The sequence below is a fragment of the Nilaparvata lugens genome, chromosome 9 (genome assembly GCF_014356525.2).
Source record: "Nilaparvata lugens isolate BPH chromosome 9, ASM1435652v1, whole genome shotgun sequence".
Classification (NCBI taxonomy): domain Eukaryota; kingdom Metazoa; phylum Arthropoda; class Insecta; order Hemiptera; family Delphacidae; genus Nilaparvata; species Nilaparvata lugens.
In genome coordinates this window covers 44,919,360-44,936,994 of record NC_052512.1, presented here as the reverse complement: position 1 = coordinate 44,936,994, position 17,635 = coordinate 44,919,360, and the positions used below count along the sequence as shown (strand labels likewise).

The following is a 17,635-nucleotide window of genomic DNA, read 5'->3' as shown; positions in this document are numbered from 1 at the left end:
GTGAGGTCTACTGTTCACAGAACTACTAGTATAAAAGGAAAAAGGAGCCTCCTTCATACGCCAATATTAGAGTAAAAATCAGACTATAGATTTATTCATCATAAATCAGCTGACAAGTGATTACACAGATGTGTGGAGAAGCCAGTCTATTTCTGTATTTCCATAAGGTCTATAGTATCAATCAGGTACTTGTGGATGAGAATACTGCGTGAGGTCTACTGTTCACAGAGCTACTAGTATACCTTGATTCAGGTCAATCTTTCAACTATACGTAGCAATATCTTTGTCTGTCATAGAATGCATGATTTAGCACATATATAACAACACAATGATTTTAGAGAATTTAGAGAATTAAAATGTGAAAAATTAATTTAATCGCATGTCAAAACAATAGACAACATTGATTGTTTCGAGCGCCATAGTGTGAATAAGATGCAACTTAGAAAGCAGTAGGCCTACTACTGTATTTTACTGTTTACTATGGTGAAGAGAGTCAGCCACGCCGTACCGCGTCGACTGTTTCCCCTTCCACAGCGTCAAATCGAATCGCAAATAAATAACAATATACATCAATGGATTCGCAATGAATGTGGCTACATTAATTATTTGTCCAATTTTCTTTAGATTACTTGCTTCGAAGTTAATCGGAGAAAACAAAAATCAAATCGAAAAACCCCTAAATTTTTACATATATATTATTTTATCAAGGAAACTGTTCGATTTATTGAGGAAATGAATCCGACTAATATTGTAGTCCTTAATTTAACGAATCGAATGACATATGATAGATTTTTATCCGATTAATGGTTACAGAGATAATTGATTACTAGTTTGCTGTTTACTATGGCTAAGAGAGTCAGCCGCGCCGTACCGCGTCGACTGTTTCCCCTTCCACAGCGTCAAATCGAATCGCAAATAAATAACAATATACATCAATGGATTCGCAATGAATGTGGCTACATTAATTATTTGTCCAATTTTCTTTAGATTACTTGCTTCGAAGTTGATCGAAGAAAACAAAAAAATCAAATCGCAAACCCCCTAAATTTTTACATATATATTATTTTATCAAGAAAACTGTTAATTTTATTGAAAATGAATATAACTAATATTTTAGTCCATAATGTAACAAATCGAATGGCATATAATAGAACTGTTTCCGATCAATGGGTACAGAGATAATTGATTAGTTAAGATTGATTAGATAATTGATGAGACATTTTCCGTGATTACCTGCATTTTTCAACTTTGAGGGTGGCTAGGGGGGAAAGCTCCAAGGGGATTTCTTGAGACTTTTGGGAGAATGACTCTCTGGGAGGGTTCTATCGATGGTAAAAGATTCAGCTTTTATGTAATTTTCGGATCGAAAAAACCTTTATTGACTGGGTTAAAAGTCGTGGTCTTCCAAGAGCTGCTCTTATCATGTGTTTTTGCAAAATAAAAACTTTTTTTAAAAGTGTGTCAAAGGCGGCGCCCCAGACCTCTATTACATATTGAAAAAATCTGGTGTGGTACACTCACACAACTTTCCTTGCTTATATTTGAAACTACTATCAGACTTATGTATATGTGTATATATAATTGTTTTTAAAGTACTTTTTCTTTGTGTGAATTGTGAAATTCAATGATTTTTTTAGTCGTCATTTTTTTAAAGTCGTCAAAACAGCTGTTCTACAGATGAAATATCTCGAATATGTGTTCTTTTTATGAACTGCGCTACCTACCTACCTCATGCACGAGAAGGAGGTTACTAAGTCCATTTTCCAAGGATTGGGTGGACCCCCCATTGGTTTCCCAGAGAGGAGACTGATGCCAGTTGATAGAGCTGATAAATAACTATACAGGGTATGAATTTGAAAAAAATCGGTCAAGTTATTATTGAGAAAATCGTGAAAAACATGTTTTTTTAGTAATTATCCGCCATTTTTCTCAAGAATATTACGGAGATCCTGCAATTTTCACAGGAGAAAAACTCATGTCATTTGACAGGGCTTATGAATAGCTTCCATGGTATAAATTTGAAGAAAATCGTTGAAGCCGTTTTCGAGAAAACCGTGAAAAACATGGTTTTTTAGTCATTATCCGCCATTTTTCTCAAGAATATTACGGAGCTCCTGAAATTTTCCCAGAAATGAGACTCATGCCAGTTGATAGGGCTTATAAATAGCTGATCATGGAATAAATTTGAAGGAAATCGTTAGAGCCGTTTTCGAGAAAACCGTAAAAAACATGGATTTTTAGTAATTATCCACCATTTTTCTCAAGAATATTACGGAGCTCATGGAATTTTCCCAGAAATGACTCATGCCAGTTGATGGGGCTTATAAGTAGCTATCCATGGTATAAATTTGAAGAAAATCGTTAGAGCCGTTTTCGAGAAAAACGTGAAAAACATGGTTTTTTAGTAATCATCCGCCATTTTTTCCGCCATCTTGAATTGAATTTTATTGAATTTCTTATTATCGGATCCTCATGGTATAAGGACCTTAAGTTTGAAATTTCAAGTCAATCGGTTAATTAGGAATGGAGTTATCGTGATCACAGACATACACACATACACACACACACCACACACACACACACACACCACCACACACACACACACCACACACACACACACACACACACACACATACCACACACAGACCAACACCCAAAAATCATGTTTTTGGACTCAGGGGACCTTGAAACGTATAGAAAACATGAAATTAGGGTACCTTAATTTTTTTTGGAAAGCAATATTTTCCTTACCTATGGTAATAGGGCAAGGAAAGTAATAATGAGTGGGCGTATGCATAATATACTTTCCTAATTATATCCAAATTTTTTATTTTATGTATTTTGTAGAAGATGTGTATCAAGTACGGTACTTAAGTTTTGAACATAAATATTCTATGTGTTTGTTCCACTTGAGGTGTTGGTCTACTAATATTTCTAGGTATTTCAGAGTTTGCACTCTTTCCAGTGATTTTATCTCTTGCTCTTCATTCATAGTATTGGTTTTATTGGTATTCATTTTTAAATCCAGAGATACTGGTGGTTGCCATATGATACACTATCACCACAATATGATACAGTATCATCTCAATTTGATACACAACACCAAAATTTGATACTGAACTTCCAAATTTCGAATGAATTCTATGTGCTAGTATAATATGCTAACCTTGATGTCGCCGTCCGCACTGCCCGTGGCAAAAAACTCCTCGGTGGGGTGAATGGCGAGGCACTTGATGGGCGAATGCGAGTCGTGTGCGGTGAAGCGTTGTCGCATCTGGTGCAGACGGACGTCGACAATGCAGATGTCGCCCTTCTTGCCGGCCGAGATCAGCAGCTGATGCTGGGGCGCAAACACTAGACTGGAAGCGCCCTGTTCGTGGCAGGTGAATGCTAGGGAATCAAACAACAGATAAAATTTACATTTGCTTATTTGACAAAAACAAAATACAAAAAATCTGGTGTGGCGCACTCACACAACTTTCCTTGCCGTTATGAAAATTGATCACCTGACGCTAGTGTTCCCGCGCATCTCAAGTCTACTTTTCTAAAGGTGCGTACAGATTTACGCACCGCGAACATGAACAATTCACTTTTAATCAGCTGATGCCAAGCTTTTTATATCTGTACTCACCGTTACTGTAAAAATACAGATATAGTCAGCTGATTAAATGTGAATTGCTCATGTTTGCGGCGCGTATATCTGTACGCACCTTAAGATCTGAGCAAGCTGGTGACAGGGCAATAACGCTGGAGACACACATGAGGTCTGCTATATCTCCATAGTGAATGATTTAAATAGAATCAAAAGTTGCCAACAGTTTGTAATTGGATAATCACATTTTCTCGAATTTCGAGCTTATTTTCAACTTTAGGTAAAAATGCTACTGAACATTAATTGTAGAGATTTTTAAGCTCAATCTTTTCCACTTGAAATTTTTTGTTTAAATTGTATCTGAAGCCTGATAATTGGGAATCTGAAATCAAACTTTGCATAGATTGGGCGGAGCTCCTGAAATTTGTACAGATATAGGACTTGTGGCAGTTGATAGAGCTTATCAATGACTATTTTAGGTATGAATTTGATCAAAATCGTTGGAGCCGTTTTTGAGAAAATCGCGAGAAACCCTGTTTTTGACAACATTTTCGCCATTTTAGCCGCCATCTTGGATTGCATTTGATCGAAATTGTTCGTGTCGGATCCTTATAGGGGAAGGACCCTAAGTTCCAAATTTCAAGTCATTCCGTTAATTGGGGATGAGATATCGTGTACACACACACACACACACACACACACACACACACACACACAGACCAACACAAACAAATCATGTTTTTGGACTCAGGGGACCTTGAAACGTATAGAAAACATGAAATTAGGGTACCTTAAATTTTTTTGGAAAGCAATTCTTTCCTTACCTATGGTAATAGGGCAAGGAAAGTAATGAAACGTGAAGAAAACTTGAAATTAGGGTACCTTAAATTTTTTTGGAAAGCAATACTTTCTGGCAGAATTAAAAGTAATGGTTTCTTGCTCCATTCCGAGCTGCTTTGTATTAACACACTTTTTTATGTATTTGAACACGACATGCAGTCGATTATTAAGTAAATATTAAAAAACTTTTACTTACTGACTGGAGTACTTTCAATCGTCTAGCGATCATTTGAAGTGACTGTTGAAAATGATCGCCAGACGATTGAAAGTACTTCAGTCAGTAAGTAAAAGTTTTTAATATTTACTTAATAATCGACAGCATGTCGTGTTCAAATACATAAAAAAAAGTGTGACAATACTTTCCTTACCTATGGTAATAGGGGCAAGAAAAGTAAAAAGAAGCTTTACAAAAAATAAATAAAAACTACTGCACTCAACTAAATTACATAACTAAGGCTAGGCACACTCCAGTTAGTCAAGAAAAGACAAATTATGATAAATTGATAATACAAATAACTGACCAGAGATGAGACTTTTCTTGTGCGGCAGAAGCGTATCCCATAAGGCAACATTCTTGCTCTCCGAACTGTGACCAGCTGTAGCTACAAGACTGCACGACCCCAGAAACACAAAGTCGCTCGTTACCTTGTTATGACACTGGTATGTCTGAAATAAAATAAAAAAATTATTAATCTATATAACTAGCCGTCAGGCTCGCTTCGCTCGCCATATCCGTCTAGCCAGGGGGCTCCGCCCCCTGGACCCCCGACTGGATCGTCCAGGAATGAGATCAGCAGCTGCATTTTTCATTTGAGCATTTTTATTATATGTTAGGACGATCCAGTCGGGGGTCCAGACTAAACGTCTGTTCTTGGGCCTCTTGTGTTCTCTCTCTACATCGATGACATCGCAAAATGCATAAAACACTGCAAATTTCATCTGTATGCTGATGATCTTCAGATCTATAAAATAATTAGAATTCATCTTTTTAATAAAGAAAAGAATTGGCTTGTACATGTAGGGTATACAAAATATCATGTTTGTCGCATCATCACATCTCAACTACTCAACTGATTAACTTGAAATTTCGCAAATGAATTCTTAATTAACCGAGGATGGTTATAGGCCTGTCTTCAATTCTTCAAGATTTCAGTTTGTCAAGTTTTAGAGTAGACCCTTGCTGAGCACGGGTTACCTGCTAGTCTATTATATTTTATTCATCAAAAGAATTTTTTTTTCAATTATGTAATAATACATTTCCGCTTCATTTATTTATTTATTAGAACAGTCACAAACACGATATTTGGAAAGAGAAACAGGCAATTGCCCAAAACTTCTTTAATTCCTTGATTTTGGCAAATCAAGGCCTTACGACTGTCATTACGTCTCAACTGCATAAGCCACTCTTTTCTCACCTTCTTAATAGAAAATATAGCATAAGAAGATATGCCATGATGAAGGACGGTTATGTTGCAAATTTCTTCTCCGATTACTGTCGACTACTGTCTATTATTGGTGTGTTGTTGGGAGTGTGAGAAGGGCACAGTATGAGAGACTACCAGCGTCACATAGCTTCACCAAAAACAACTACTAGGACTATCGGCTTCAGTTAACACTCACATTTGCAACATAGACACCCTATACACTGTCTATTATTAGTGTGTTGTTGGGAGTGTAAGAGTGTAAGAAGGGCACAGTATGAGAGACTACCAGCGTCACATAGCTTCACCAAAAACAACTACTAGGACTATAGGCTTCAGTTAACACTCACATTTGCAACATAGACACCCTATACACTGTCTATTATTAGTGTGTTGTTGGGAGTGTAAGAAGGGCACAGTATGAGAGACTACCAGCGTCACATAGCTTCACCAAAAACAACTTCTAGGACTATCGGCTTCAGTTGACACTCACATTTGCAACATAGACACCCTATACACTGTCTATTATTAGTGTGTTGTTGGGAGTGTAAGAAGGGCACAGTATGAGAGACTACCAGCGTCACATAGCTTCACCAAAAACAACTACTAGGACTATCGGCTTCAGTTGACACTCACATTTGCAACATAGACACCCTATACACTGTCTATTATTAGTGTGTTGTTGGGAGTGTAAGAAGGGCACAGTATGAGAGACTACCAGCGTCACATAGCTTCACCAAAAACAACTACTAGGACTATCGGCTTCAGTTGACACTCACATTTGCAACATAGACACCCTATACACTGTCTATTATTAGTGTGTTGTTGGAGTGTAAGAGTGTAAGAAGGCACAGTATGAGAGACTACCAGCGTCACATAGCTTCACCAAAAAAAACTACTAGGACTATCGGCTTCAGTTAACACTCACATTTGCAACATAGACACCCTATACACTGTCTATATTAGTGTGTTGTTGGGAGTGTAAGAGTGTAAGAAGGGCACAGTATGAGAGACTACCAGCGTCACATAGCTTCACCAAAAACAACTACTAGGACTATCGGCTTCAGTTAACACTCACATTTGCAACATAGACACCCTATACACTGTCTATTATTAGTGTGTTGTTGGGAGTGTAAGAGTGTAAGAAGGGCACAGTATGAGAGACTACCAGCGTCACATAGCTTCACCAAAAACAACTACTAGGACTATCGGCTTCAGTTAACACTCACATTTGCAACATAGACCCCTATACACTGTCTATTATTAGTGTGTTGTTGGGAGTGTAAGAGTGTAAGAAGGGCACAGTATGAGAGACTACCAGCGTCACATAGCTTCACCAAAAACAACTACTAGGACTATCGGCTTCAGTTAACACTCACATTTGCAACATAGACACCCTATACACTGTCTATTATTAGTGTGTTGTTGGGAGTGTAAGAGTGTAAGAAGGGCACAGTATGAGAGACTACCAGCGTCACATAGCTTCACCAAAAACAACTACTAGGACTATCGGCTTCAGTTAACACTCACATTTGCAACATAACGGTCCAATACTATGGCATATCACCATACATGATACAGTATCAACACAATAGAATTAAGTTTGTTTTTCGTCAATTCTTCTAAATTATATTTTAAATATGTGAATATTTCCTATTTTAGTTATAATAAAGTGAAATATTTCTTCTATTTCAGTTTTGAAGCATCTAAATTGAAAAATCTACTTTGAGAAAATACTTGAGGACTGAAAATTTTTTGAATTGAAGAACTACTAGACTTAACCTATTTCGGACTATGTGTTATCTAAATTTGGAAGAGGAATAGCACAAGGTTACCTTATTTTTCCTCTCCCTCTCATATTGATAATGTACTTATTGTATAAATGATAAGATATGATACAGTATCAAAAAGTGAGATATTTCTTCTATTTCAGTTTTGAAGCATCTACTTTGAGAAAATACTTGAGGAATGAAAATGTTTTGAATTGAAGAACTACTAGACTTAACCTATTTCGGACTATGTGTTATCTAAATTTGGAAGAGGAATAGCACAAGGTTACCTTATTTTTCCTCTCCCTATCATATTGATAATGTACTTATTGTATAAATGATAAGATATGATACAGTATCAACACAATATGATACAGTATCATCTCAACTTGATAAACAACACCATACTTACTTACTTACTCCGTGGTGCTACAGCCCGTTTAGGGCCTTGACCTCCTCTATGATGCCTCTCCATTCCTCTCTGTCGCCAGTTCTTCTTCTCCAACCTCGGACACCCAGCCTCCTCAAATCCTGTTCCACATCTTCTAGCCAGCGTTTTCGTGGGCGTCCGGCGTCCTCGTAGTCTCCATCCTCCTGGATTTTCTCTGAAGACCATCTTTACTGCTCTTGAGTCACTCATCCTTTCTACGTGACCTAACCAACTCAGTCGCCTGTATTTTATTTCGTTAACAATTTCTGTTTTTTAGTATAGGTCACGTAACTCTTGATTTGTCCTTATTCTCCACTCCCCATTGCTACAGACTGGTCCGTAAATCTTTTTCAATACTTTCCGTTCCCAAGTACTCAAGAGATCTTCATCTTTCTTTGTGAGAACCCAGGACTCTGGGTTTACAACACAACTGGTTTTATTATTGTTTCATAAATTTGAATTTTCAACTTCTTCGTTAACACTTTGGATGTAAGGAATTGGCTTAGGGCAAAATAGCACTTACTACCCGCAACTATCTTTGCTTTTATATCGACTTGGACGTTGTTGTCATCAGTGATTACAGAGCCAAGGTATTTAAATTCTGCTACCTTTCCAAAAACAAAGTTCTCTATATAAACAACACCATAGTTTCACTTTTTGTGTAGTTGAGAAGTTGATATTGTGGTAATTATTCATATTGAATGAAACTATAGTTATTTGTGCAACTAGTGCGCAAAGTGACAGTTTGCTGTACCGAAAGAAACGTTTACGCCCGAGCCCTAGGCGAGGGCGGAATGTTTTCTTGAGTGCAGCAGAGGAACTTTGCGCACGTATTTCACATTAAGTTTTTCCTACAGTTACCATTGAATATGAAAAGTGGGTAATTATGGGTAAAATTGCCTGAAATGCATCAAATGTTTTTCTGTGTAATTTTATTATTGATAAAAACCTTAATCCTAAAATCCTAAAGTCCTCGTTGTCCTTGGTTATAATATATAATGAATAATAATTAGCGCGTTGTGCTTGGTTGCACCTCTGCTCACTATAGCAGCCACAGCAGTCACTGTTACCAACTTCATTTTGATTTTGCTGCACTGTTGCTCCATATAACCTACTAAGTATTTTGCGTTGCCATGTTGCAAATCTGGAGTGCAGAAAAATTTTTCCCGCACTAGAAAGACTAAGATTCTTTCTTAGTCTTTTTCATTCAACACCATAGTTTGATACAAAACTTCCAAACTTTGAATGAATTCAACAAACCATGGCATATCTTCTTATGCTACCTTTCCTCTCTTGTATTACAGTGAAGTCCACGTTATAATAGCAGTGGAGAAAAATAGGATAACAACGTTGCCGATCCTCTGTCTCGTCAATGCCTTCTATAGACGGTAGCTGATACAGATTTATTGATGTAATATTAACTGTTCATTCTCGTTTGAAGTAATCAATTATATTTTATTAAGCAAGAACATATATTTTCAATAATTTTATAATTAAGATGAAATATTTTGTTAATTAATTATTAATTCTACATTGTTAAAAGACGATCTGGCAACAGAGCAAAGTTAGAAAGAGGTGGCGCTATCCGCTTTGTTGAATGATAGACAAGGATAGCAAAACCATTGCCAATCAAACACTGCCATTATAACGTGGACCTCACTAGAGAGGCCTACTTCTGTACTATCCTGGTATAATAAATAATAATATGGCTTTTATTTCATCTTCTTCTTCTCCTTCTTCTTTTCCTCCTTCTCCTCTTCTCCTTCTTATTCCTCACCTTCCTCTTTTTCTTCTTCATCTACTTCTTCTCTCTCCTCTCCTTCTTCTTCTCTCTCCTCCTCTTCTTCTCTTCTTCTTCTTCTTCTTCTCCTTCTGTGAGAAGGAGGATCTGTGGAATCTGTGAGGATTTGTGGAAGTCCCTGAGGGAAGTTCCACCCTCGCCTCAATTTATATCATTTGAGCCGTCAATGAGCCTTACGACTGTCATACTTCAGCCGGGACCGACAGTTTAACGTGCCCATCCAATAACACGGGAGTGACCTGTGTTCAAAAATGTTTTGCTATGAGCTGGATTTGAACCGGGGACCTCTGGGCTGCTGAGCAAGCACTCTATCCACTAGACCACGGATCACTCCGTATAATAATTGAGAAACAATAGCGTAAGTAGATATCCCATGGTATTGGGCGTTTATGTCGCAACTTTTACTGTTATCTCAAGCCGACAGTCCACTTAGTTCTTTCCGGTGAAGATGTGTGACGCTGGTAGTCTTTCATAATGGGCCATATGAATAAAGTTGAGCATTTGCTTATACTTCTAAAATATGGAGCATTTGCTTCATTTTCTATGAATTAACGTGAGCAAAACCTTTTGCTCATGCTCATCAAAAAAATAGTTTAAGCATTTGCTCAAAAGTAAAAGCTTTTGCTCAAAATTGTATGAATAAACTAGAGCAATTGCTCAACTTTTGAAGCAAATGCTTCAAAAAAGGTGAGTCTACTCTGGAGCAGCTTTTCACCTTTCGCTCATAGTAAAATGGCTCAACTAATTCGTGTAAGAGGAAACTATACCAGATACAATCACAACCAATAGTTGAAAACTATAAAACTCTTTTTAGATTCAACCATGATATTATATCACCATTATTCCTGCAAAAGGATAAATACAAAAGATACCTATCCGATATAAAGATAACCGTCACAGAATAGGAAATAGACATTTAAAAAGATGAGAGTGTAGACGATTATAAGAAGGCTATTAATATTATAAGAATATGCTATAGATTATTGTAGAGATGACATTTTTTCATGCTATTATTTCAAAATTCTAAACTCAACTAACCTAGAACTCAATTCTTAAATATAAAACAGAACAGACGACACAAACACAAGCGGTGCCCCCTACTTGCATATTTAGCGCTTACGTGAGCTATAAAAACAAAGTAAGGCCACAAAGGCGAATCAGCTGATGAAAAATCTTTAAAAAACGTGTGCATTTGCTCCAGAATTCAGGAGCATAAAGGTAAGAGCTTAATATAGGGTAAAGCTTATTCATATAGAATTGAGCAAATGCTTTTGCTTCTACCTTTTGCTTCTACCTTTTGCTCATGAGCAAAACCTTATGCTCCATGCTCTTGCTCATGAGCATTTGCTCTGGTTTTATTCATATGGGCCATTGTGCCGTTCATACACTCTCACCCTAACAAAACAGTAGAAAATGACAATAATCGACAGTAATTGGCTTGTGATAACAGTAAAGGTTGCGACATGAACGCCCTATAGACTACATATGGGATATCTACTTACGCTATTGCTTCTCTATGGTATAATAGCATAGAGAAACAATAGCCCAAGTAGATATCCCATGGTATAGGGCGTTCATGTCGCAACTTTTACTGTTATCTCAAGCCGATAGTCCATGTAGTTCTTTCCCGTGAAGCTTTATGACGCTGGTAGTCTCTCATATTGTGCCGTTCATACACTCTCACCCCAACTAAACAGTAGAAAATGACAATAATCGACAGTAATTGGCTTGTGATAACAGTAAAGGTTGCGACATGAACGCCCTATACATATGGGATATCTACTTACGCTATTGCTTCTCTATGGTATAATAGTAACCTGGTATATAGTAATATTATGGTTTATAGTGAGGTCCACATTATAATGGCAGTGTACGATTGACAATACTGTTGCTGTCCTTTTCTATCATACAACAAAACAGATAGCACTATCTCTCTCTCGCTTTGCAATGTTGTCTATTTGCCAGAATATTTTATATTTACTTTTGACAGTGACTGTAAAAAACTGAACAAAAAATTCTCAGCCGCCATTTTTTTCTTCATTCTATCAAAATACTTGAGTAACACAAGTAGCATAATTGATTTAAAATGTATTTTTGGAACGATGAAATAATTTTTAAACATTACCGTATGAGAAACACAAATTAAAATATCTGAAATGACATTTTAAAAGTTGATAACCAACCATCCTAGACTTCATCCATGCTTCAGTTAGCCTACCCGTATAGGTTAGACCTACTTGTACCGGTATAAATAACATTGAAAAGTTATTTCAAAATCAATCCATTGAAATTACTTATTTTTTAAAAGTATTTCCATTTTTCTATTATTTTAAAAAGAAATTGGAATAGAATTCATACCAAATAACTCAATTTCTGTTGTTTTGAAATTCAGATCAGTGTATCACAGCTTTTTAAATTAGCCGCCATTTCAGGTTTGTATAAAAATAAAAATCTGATCTCAGTTATGGAAGCAAATTTTTGAATCAAATTATGAAAAAATATATTTTCTTGATCAATTTGACATTAAATTCATTATTTTATCAAGGAAATGATAATTATTATTGGATTAAATTTAACGGGATGAATTGAGTAACAGCTGTGTACAGTCAGTGGCAAAATGGAGAGAATTGGCAACGTTTTTCTCCTATCTTTCTTCACTGCCATTATAATGTGGACCTGACTATAGGTGTTTATGATCGTAGGGTAGGCTATACTTACAAAGAACGGCCGGCTGACGGTCGAAGCGAGTCCTACTTGGAAAAGACTCAGGTTTCCATCTCCATCTGCCACTCCAAACTTATTTCCGTGTTGGCTGAAGCGTACACGTGTTACCTGTAACAAAAGAATAGAATAAAATACAATAGAACAGTATAATAATAGAACTAATAGTTCTGTGAACCGTAGACCTCGCGCTCAGTAAGCTACATTGACCTGTTGTTATGTTTTCTCAAAAATTAATAAATAATTTATCGATTTAAAATGTCTGGAAAAAATCCTAAATAAACAGAGAGCTTTCTGTCCTATCATACCGTGACGTGTCGTCCCGGAATGTGAGTGTGAGCGCTGTTATCAGGTCTGGCTGCAACTGTGTACAATGTTGATGGAAAGATACAATTATTTAAAAGAATCTTCTACCACTAAAGTCAAGAGATAGGTACGACAACGAGTATTCTTTATTTATTTTGTCAGCAATACCTGTAGTGTGGCGAAAAATATCGTTCGCACCACAGGCAAAAATGTTTTTCCGGCTCTCAATCTTTTCTAGTCCTCGGCCTACGGCCTCGGACTTGAAAACCGATTTCCAGCCGGAAAAATCTCATTTTCCTCCACCTACTGTCAAAAGTACTTACTTTACTCCCTGAAACATAATACTAAAGTGTCACTTTTTCGCTCTCGGTACTAAAAAACAGAAAAACTCCCTAGGGAGTAAAAGTGACTCCATTTAAATAACATGGGAAGCATCTCTATTTTAAAAACGTACATTTGGAATAGGTCAGAAGGTCTAAGCTCAGATGAGGAAGCATTTAGAGTAGTCATTAAACCAACTAAATTCAATACCTCAACCAGACATTTGATCGATATATAAAATTTATGTTTGTATGCTGAAATTATTATTAGAAACTTCATATCACTATACTAAAAAAATGTATATATTTTTTCTTTTATTCCATGTTATTCAAAATATCAGCCAACGAATATTACTTATTAACTATCAAATTTGAAACGGGAACTTCATCATAGCTGTAGTTTTGGCTGTCATTGTTGTTACAACTTTAGCCGACAGATAGTGCTGTCGGAGGAGAACCATGATTACAAGCCAGCTGTTTCTGTTTACTTTTTAGATTATGTTATAACACATTGTTTGGTCACATACGTTTTTGAAAATTATTTTATTAGCAGTTTTTATAAAAATGTAGGTGGAGGAAAAATGTTGTGTATATCACGAGTGAAAAATGTTTTTTCTCCCTCAGGAAAATTGTTGCCCTCGGCTTTGCCTCGGGCTTCAAACTTTTCCCTCAGGGAGAAGAAACAGCACTTTTCACTCTAGATATACAAATCACTATTTCTGCTCTAGATGCGAAACACACTATATCGCCTGCAAAAGGCCCCTTCCCGTCCTTGTGACGTAAGATACTACGGTATTACCTTAGCAAAAGTCCCGCTTGGTCTTGCCACCGTGACAGCCTGCTGATGTCCCCATTCCCACATCTGTACTGAACCGTCCTGAGAACCGGTTAGGTCTGAAACCAATCAATACATCAATCAATCTATCAATCAATCAATCTATCTATCAATCAATTAGTCTATCAACCAATCAATGAATGGATTTATCAATCAGTTAGTCAGTCAGTTAGTTATTTGGCCAGTTATCAGTCAGTCAGTTAACCAATCCATCAATACATCAATCAATCTATCAATCAATCAATCAATCAATCAATCTATCAATCAATTAGTCTATCAACCAATCAATGAATGGATTTATCAATCATTTAGCCAGTTAGTTATTTGGCCAGTTATCAGTCAGTCAGTTAACCAATCCATATATAAATCAGTTTGCCATTCAGTCAGTCAGTCAGTTATCAGTCAGTTAGTAAATCAATCCATATATCGGTCAGTTAGCCATTCAGTCAGCCAGTCAGTTAGTTAGTTAGTTATAGCATAGAGAAAAGATAGCATAAGGAGATATGCCATGGTTTGTAGAATTCATTCAAAGTTTGCAAGTTTTGTATCAAACTATGGTGTTGTTTATCAAGTTGAGATGATACTGTATCATATTGTGGTGATACTGTATCATTTATGGTGATACCATAGGGAAAAGACAGCATAGGAAGATATGCCACGGGAAAGGACCGTTATGTTGCAAATGTCTATTATTAGTGTGTTGTTGGGAGTGTGAGAGTGTAAATGTGCGTACAGATATACGCGCCGCGAACATGAGCAATTCACTTTTAATCAACTGACTATATCTGTATTTTTAAAGAACCGGTAAGATACAGATATAAGAAGCTTGGCATCAGCTGATTGAAAGTGAATTGCTCATGTTCGCGGCGCGTATATCTGTACGCACCTTAAGAAGGGCACAGTATGAGAGACTACCAGCGTTACATAGCTTCACCAAAAACAACTACTAGGACTATCGGCTTCAGTTAACACTCACATTTGCAACATAACGGTCCAACACCATGGCATATCACCATAACTGATACAGTATCACCACAATATGATACAGTATCATCTCAACTTGATACACAACACCATGATTTGATACAAAACTTCCAAACAATGAATGAATTCTACAAACCATGGCATATCTTCTTATACTTTATTTTCTCTATGGTTATAGTTTAAATTAAATTAAAAATTAATGTATTCCTTATTTTTAGAACTCGTGGCTGGAGCTCAAGGCTTTTTTTCCAGTCACGCCAAAATCTATTGTAATTTAATGATTATTTTTATTTGTAAAAATATTTCTTGTATTTGGCAATAAATTCATTATTCATTCAATTAAACTAGTAGTTCTGTGAACAGTAGACCTCACGCAGTATTCTCATCCACAAGTACCTGGTTGAAACTATAGACCTTATGGAAATTCAGCAATAGACTGGCTTCTCCACACATCTGTGTAATCACTGGTCAGCGATTTATGATGAATAATTCTATAGTCTGATTTTTACTCTAATATTGGCGTATGAAGGAGGCTCCTTTTTCCTTTTATATTATCCTTGGAATGCAAAATTTCCAAAAAAAAACTCGTATATTCTACCTCGACGCGCAATTAAAAAACGAACATACCTGTCAAATTTCATGAAAATCTATTACCGCGTTTCGCCGTAAATGCGCAACATATAAACATTTAAACATTAAGAGAAATGCCAAACCGTCGACTTGAATCTTAGACCTCACTTCGTTCGGTCAATAATTCACTTCGATCTAAAATAGACACAATCTGGAAGTTTTCTATTCGATGATGACGTCACGATAGGGCGATATGGCAGTAGATGTTGGCTTCAGAGGCTAGACTTCCCAGCGTGTCTATTCTATAACTGGTCTAAGGCAGTGTAGGAGGAAATTTCATTTGCAGTACAGTTTTGTAGGTTGTAATTAATTGTAATTAATTGATTAATTCGGGGGCGCGACAGTCGAGAGTGTACGAAAATTAGAGTGGCCTCAACTGTCGCCTAACGCAGGCGACATTTGAGGCCTCTTTTTCAGGAGTCCTCTACCGTCGCTGGCCTCGAATGTCGCTGGTCTCGACTGTCGGGCCTGTACAAAAATTAGAGACTCGCTTGCAGCAGGCGACAGTTGAGGACACATCCTACTGCGATTCCAGACAAAATACATTTTATAATGATTATAACTTATACATATGATGTTATCATCATATGAAAGTAATCATGTGATTAATTCCATAAGCAACATCGTTAATGAAATAAATGAACAATTTAGTTTTTATGAGAAAAGCTCAATGTATATATAGATCAAGAAAATGTAAAATGTGAATGTGTGAAATTGATAAAAGTTATTGATTTGTAACAGGATATTGATTCGTAGAATAATATCCTACATCTATCATGAACTGAGAATTTGACATCAAAGTATCAAAAAGGTATTTACGAGTTTGAAAATTTCGTTTTTTATGATGAAGCAACTAAGGTTTATTTACAGTTGTAAAGTTGCAATACTTATTCATAATATGGAAGGAATAATGGGATATTATTCAATTGTTGGTAAATCCATACAAATCAAATGATAATATTCTTTTGGTGCTGTCTACCATTCTGGAGAGCCTAGCGCAGGCGACAGTTGAGGCCTCTTTTTCATGAGTCCTCTACGGTCGCAGGTCTCGACTGTCGGGGCTGTACAGAAATTAGAGAGGCCTCAACTGTCGCCTAACGCAGGCTACATTTGAGGCCTCTTTTTCAGGAGTCCTCTGCCGTCGCAGGTCTCGACTGTCGGGGCTGTACAGAAATTAGAGAGGCCTCAACTGTCGCCTAACGCAGGCGACATTTGAGGCCTCTTTTTCAGGAGTCCTCTGCCGTCGCAGGTCTCGACTGTCGGGGCTGTACAAAAATTAGAGAGGCCTCAACTGTCGCCTAACGCAGGCTACATTTGAGGCCTCTTTTTCAGGAGTCCTCTGCCGTCGCAGGTCTCGACTGTCGGGGCTGTACAAAAATTAGAGAGGCCTCAACTGTCGCCTAACGCAGGCTACATTTGAGGCCTCTTTTTCAGGAGTCCTCTGCCGTCGCAGGTCTCGACTGTCGGGGCTGTACAAAAATTAGAGTGGCCTCAACTGTCGCCTAACGCAGGCGACATTTGAGGCCACTTTTTCAGGAGTCCTCTACGGTCGCAGGTCTCGACTGTCGGGGCTGTACAAAAATTAGAGTGGCCTCAACTGTCGCCTAACGCAGGCGACATTTGAGGCCTCTTTTTCAGGAGTCCTCTGCCGTCGCAGGTCTCGACTGTCGGGAGTGTACAGAAATTAGAGAGGCCTCAACTGTCGCCTAACGCAGGCTACATTTGAGGCCACTTTTTCAGGAGTCCTCTGCCGTCGCAGGTCTCGACTGTCGGGGCTGTACAGAAATTAGAGAGGCCTCAACTGTCGCCTAACGCAGGCGACATTTGAGGCCTCTTTTTCAGGAGTCCTCTACCGTCGCTGGCCTCGAATGTCGCCGGTGTCTACCGTCGCTGGTCTCGACTGTCGCTGGTCTATTCTGTCGTTTGCCTCGTTTGACATCGACCCATTATTTCATACAATTTATATTTTATCCATGATGTTTGAAA

The 17,635-nt window shown here is 37.5% G+C and overlaps 1 protein-coding gene across 1 annotated transcript in view; it reads right to left on the bottom strand.

Annotated features, from left to right (window-relative positions):
- LOC111063758 (dmX-like protein 2) overlaps positions 1 to 17,635 on the bottom strand; it is a 478,861-nt gene that overhangs the window by 5,647 nt on the left and 455,579 nt on the right. The window contains exons 60-63 of the mRNA XM_039435348.1: positions 14,000 to 14,094; positions 12,572 to 12,685; positions 4,954 to 5,098; positions 3,167 to 3,390 (exon numbers count right to left, since the gene is read on the bottom strand). Of these exons, the coding sequence (XP_039291282.1) occupies positions 3,167 to 3,390; positions 4,954 to 5,098; positions 12,572 to 12,685; positions 14,000 to 14,094 (578 nt within the window). The remainder of the gene's footprint in view (positions 1 to 3,166; positions 3,391 to 4,953; positions 5,099 to 12,571; positions 12,686 to 13,999; positions 14,095 to 17,635) is intronic.